The 5,000-nt window shown below is 52.7% G+C and overlaps 1 protein-coding gene across 2 annotated transcripts in view; it reads left to right on the plus strand.

The window, feature by feature from the left end:
• eno3 (enolase 3, (beta, muscle)) overlaps positions 1-2,154 on the plus strand; it is an 8,447-nt gene extending 6,293 nt beyond the window's left edge. Inside the window, exons 11-14 of one of the 2 annotated variants that reach the window (XM_062383774.1) lie at positions 1,190-1,314; positions 1,462-1,570; positions 1,760-1,818; positions 1,910-2,154. In XM_062383774.1, coding sequence (XP_062239758.1) covers positions 1,190-1,314; positions 1,462-1,570; positions 1,760-1,818; positions 1,910-1,979 — 363 coding nt within the window. In that variant the 3' untranslated portion in view covers positions 1,980-2,154. Of the gene's footprint in view, positions 64-1,189; positions 1,315-1,461; positions 1,571-1,759; positions 1,819-1,909 lie in introns of those variants that run through there. The other variant, XM_062383773.1, reaches the window with a different exon arrangement.
• Positions 2,155-5,000: the final 2,846 nt, after the last annotated feature.

The following is a 5,000-nucleotide window of genomic DNA, read 5'->3' on the forward strand; positions in this document are numbered from 1 at the left end:
AGACAGACAGTAGAGAGACAGACAGGTGAGAGACAGACAGACAGGTGATCACAGACAGACAGGTGAGAGACAGACAGGAGAGAGACAGACAGACAGGTGATCACAGACAGACAGGTGAGAGACAGACAGGTGATCACAGACAGACAGGTGAGAGACAGACAGGTGAGAGACAGACAGGTGATCACAGACAGACAGGTGAGAGACAGACAGGTGAGAGACAGACAGGTGATCACAGACAGACAGGAGATCACAGACAGACAGGTGAGAGACAGACAGGAGAGAGACAGACAGGTGAGAGACAGACAGGTGAGAGACAGACAGGAGAGAGACAGACAGGTGAGAGACAGACAGACAGGTGATCACAGACAGGAGAGAGACAGACAGACAGGTGAGAGGCAGACAGGTGAGAGACAGACAGGTGAGAGACAGACAGGTGATCACAGACAGACAGGTGAGAGACAGACAGGTGAGAGACAGACAGGTGATCACAGACAGACAGGAGATCACAGACAGACAGGTGAGAGACAGACAGGAGAGAGACAGACAGGTGAGAGACAAACAGGTGATCACAGACAGACAGGTGAGAGACAGACAGGAGAGAGACAGACAGGTGAGAGACAGACAGGAGAGAGACAGACAGGTGAGAGACAGACAGGTGAGAGACAGACAGGTGATCACAGACAGACAGGAGATCACAGACAGACAGGAGATCACAGACAGACAGGAGAGAGACAGACAGGTGAGAGACAGACAGGAGAGAGACAGACAGGTGAGAGACAGACAGACAGGTGAGAGACAGACAGGTGATCACAGACAGACAGGAGATCACAGACAGACAGGAGATCACAGACAGACAGGAGAGAGACAGACAGGTGAGAGACAGACAGGAGAGAGACAGACAGGTGAGAGACAGACAGGTGAGAGACAGACAGACAGGTGATCACAGACAGGAGAGAGACAGACAGACAGGTGAGAGACAGACAGACAGGTGATCACAGACAGACAGGTGATCACAGACAGGTGATAGACAGACAGGTGATCACAGACAGACAGGTGATCACAGACAGGTGAGAGACAGACAGGTGATCACAGACAGACAGGTGATCACAGACAGGTGAGAGACAGACAGGTTCCTCTACTGAAGAAGAACCTCCTGACAAAGTGGTGTGTGTGTTTCTGAACCAATCAGGTCGTAGGAGACGATCTGACCGTGACCAATCCCAAGAGGATCCAACAGGCGGTGGACAAGAAGGCCTGTAACTGTCTCCTGCTCAAAGTCAACCAGATTGGATCAGTGACAGAGTCCATTCAGGCGTGAGACACCCGTCTGTCTGTCTGTCTGTCTCTTTGTTTCAACCAAATGTCAAACAATAACACATTTCTCTTTATGTGTCCCTCCTCTCTCTCTCTCTCTCTCTCTCTCTCTCTCCCTGTCTGTCCATGCACCTGTCTGTCTCTCAGGTGTAAGCTGGCTCAGAGCAGTGGTTGGGGGGTGATGGTGAGTCATCGCTCTGGAGAAACTGAAGACACGTTCATCTCTGACCTGGTGGTGGGACTCTGCACTGGACAGGTAACTGAGAGACAGACAGGTAACACACTGACAGACAGACAGGTAACACACAGACAGGTAACACACTGACAGACAGACAGAAAGACAGACAGGTAACACAGGTAGATTCATTCAGGAATGAAAACAGCAGTCTTCTCACTGAAGACACCACCTGTCTCTCTTTCTCTGTCTCTACCTGTCCCCTCTTAGATTAAGACTGGCGCCCCCTGCAGGTCAGAACGTTTGGCCAAATACAACCAGCTGATGAGGTGACAACTTCCGTTCGTTTTCAAAATAAAAGCACGAACCTTTTACTGTAGAAAATAAGAGTGTTGATGTGAACTGACCTCTGACCTTCAGGATCGAGGAGGAGCTCGGAGACAAGGCCAAGTTCGCCGGTAAAGATTACCGTCGCCCGAAGATCAACTGAAGCTCTGTGACAACTGACTGACACCTGATGACCCCTGAGGCCACTCCCACTACAGCTGGGGGTGAGGGGTCAGAGGCCACAGAGGGTTCGACCCCGACTTCCAAGTTATAATTCCATTTATGATGTTTTCTATATAAAACACAAAGATTGAATAAAATTGGCAGAGGAAAACAAACATGGCTGACGTGTGATGTTCTGAAATACACTAACGTTAACACACACTGAACATAAGCATGGACCACATGACATCCCATTCTACACGCCCCCTGGAGGCTGGCTGTGGGAACCTCCAGATCTTCCTGCTCCCCAAAGAACTTTAAAACATCACCAGAACCTCCGCGAGAACCTCGAGATCCTCCTGCTTCCCAAAGAACTTTAAAACATCACCAGAACCTCCGTGAGAACCTCCAGATCCTCCTGCTTCCCAAAGAACTTTAAAACATCACCAGAACCTCCGTGAGAACCTCGAGATCCTCCTGCTTCCCAAAGAACTTTAAAACATCACCAGAACCTCCGTGAGAACCTCCAGATCCTCCTGCTCCCCAAAGAACTTTAAAACATCACCAGAACCTCCGTGAGAACCTCAAGATCCTCCTGCTCCCCAAAGAACTTTAAAACATCACCAGAACCTCCGTGAGAACCTCCAGATCCTCCTGCTTCCCAAAGAACTTTAAAACATCACCAGAACCTCTGTGAGAACCTTAAATTTGAATGTGTCTAGTTACAAGGCTTAATAAATCACATTACATCTTTCTTTCAACCAAAAATGCTTTGCGCTGGTTAGGGGGTACTCAGCAGAATTTTTTCTTCGAAGAGGGTACGTCACTGAAAAAAGGTTGAGAACCACTGGTTTAGAGATCACCAGTGAGGCCTCGTGGAGCTCAATGTGCTCTTCACTTCTAACTAACAGATTCTAAAACTTTTAAAAACTCAATTTCAGTGGTGACACAAACCGAAACCAGACAAAGATTCTCACACTCAGTCAGATCCATTATTCATGTCCACAGACACACACTCACACACACAACACACACACAACACACACACACAACACACACACACTCCAGTGACGTCAATGCTGATAGACTGAGGCGTTTGGGGAGCAGGCAGCCTGTTGCCTGGAGACGAGCAGCTGGATAGAATAAACCTGGAGGATCCTGGAGCCTCTTCAGGGCCCAGTCAGGGTCAGGGTTCATCAGAGTACCTGTTCAAGGTTTCATAGACCAGTTAAACCAGTGGAACCTGGAACCTGCTCCGGGTCCCGGGTGTTCCCTGGAGAACTCCTGGAACATCTCCCAGGACACAGGAAACCGTTCAAGGACCTGGAACCTTTGTGGTTCTCCTCTCGTGTGAGGACGTGGGTCCAGGGGCTGGCAGAATGTGTGTGTGTGGGGGGGTGGGGGGGGGGGCAGGACTTTTTATGTGCGTCACTACACACACACACACTAACACACACACACACACACACACACACACACACACACACACACACACACACACAAAGGATAATAACGTGGGTTGTTGTGATCAGTGACCTCTTTCTCTTTAATAAGGTGATTGATGAGCTATTATCTGTGTGTGTGTGTGTATGTGTGTGTGTGTGTGTGTGTGTGTGTGAGTGTGAGTCTGTTTTATGTGCATGGTCGATGACGTTGGAGCTGAATGGGGGGCTGGGTTTGTCTCACTAGGACAAAGACGACGGGGGGGTCATTAAACACACACACACACACACACACACGCACACACACACACACACACACACACACACACACACCTATCCTTTGGACCATGTGAACGTCTGTGGCCCCGCCCCTTTCCACAGGAAATAGTTCCCATCAACGACCCTGTCGCTGCGGCGACGGTTTACAAGGAGGTTGGACGACAGAGGTCAGAGGTCATGAGGAGAGAGAGAGTTCAGTACAGTAGGAATCCTGAGCTCTGATTGGCTGGAACATCAGGAAGATGAAGGTCTGAGCTCAAGGTGCGTTCACCTGCTCCTGCTGGTTCCTGCTGGTTCCTTGCTGGTCCCTGCTGGTTCCTGCTGGTCCCTGCTGGTTCCTGTTGGTTCCTGCTGGTCCCTGCTGGTTCCTGCTGGTCCCTGCTGGCTCCTGCTGGTTCCTGCTGGTCCCTGCTGGTCCGTGCTGGCTCCTGCTGGTCCCTGCTGGTCCCTGCTGGTCCCTGCTGGTCCCTGCTGGCTCCTGTTGGTTCCTGCTGGTCCCTGCTGGTCCCTGCTGGTCCCTGCTGGCTCCTGCTGGTTCCTGCTGGTCCCTGCTGGTTCCTGCTGGCTCCTGCTGGTTCCTGCTGGTCCCTGCTGGTTCCTGCTGGTCCCTGGTGGCTCCTGCTGGTTCCTGCTGGTCCCTGCTGGTCCCTGCTGGCTCCTGCTGGTTCCTGCTGGTCCCTGCTGGTCCCTGGTGGCTCCTGCTGGTCCCTGCTGGTCCCTGCTGGTCCCTGCTGGCTCCTGCTGGTTCCTGCTGGTCCCTGCTGGTCCCTGCTGGTCCCTGCTGGTTCCTGCTGGTCCCTGGTGGCTCCTGCTGGTCCCTGGTGGCTCCTGTTGGTTCCTGCTGGTCCCTGCTGGTCCCTGGTGGCTCCTGCTGGTCCCTGGTGGCTCCTGCTGGTTCCTGCTGGTTCCTGCTGGTTCCTGCTGGCTCCTGCTGGTTCCTGCTGGTCCCTGCTGGTTCCTGCTGGTCCCTGGTGGCTCCTGCTGGTTCCTGCTGGTCCCTGCTGGTCCCTGCTGGCTCCTGCTGGTCCCTGCTGGTCCCTGCTGGTCCCTGCTGGCTCCTGCTGGTTCCTGCTGGTCCCTGCTGGTCCCTGCTGGTCCCTGCTGGTTCCTGCTGGTCCCTGGTGGCTCCTGCTGGTTCCTGCTGGCTCCTGCTGGTTCCTGCTGGTCCCTGCTGGTCCCTGCTGGTTCCTGCTGGTCCCTGCTGGTTCCTGGAACCTCTTCCTCCTCAGCGCCCTGTGGAACCTCGTCACGTTTCTTCCTCAACAGACGTTTGATTTGTGAATGAACACTTTCTCTGGGTC

This window comes from Platichthys flesus, chromosome 24, assembly GCF_949316205.1.
Source record: "Platichthys flesus chromosome 24, fPlaFle2.1, whole genome shotgun sequence".
Lineage (NCBI taxonomy): Eukaryota > Metazoa > Chordata > Actinopteri > Pleuronectiformes > Pleuronectidae > Platichthys > Platichthys flesus.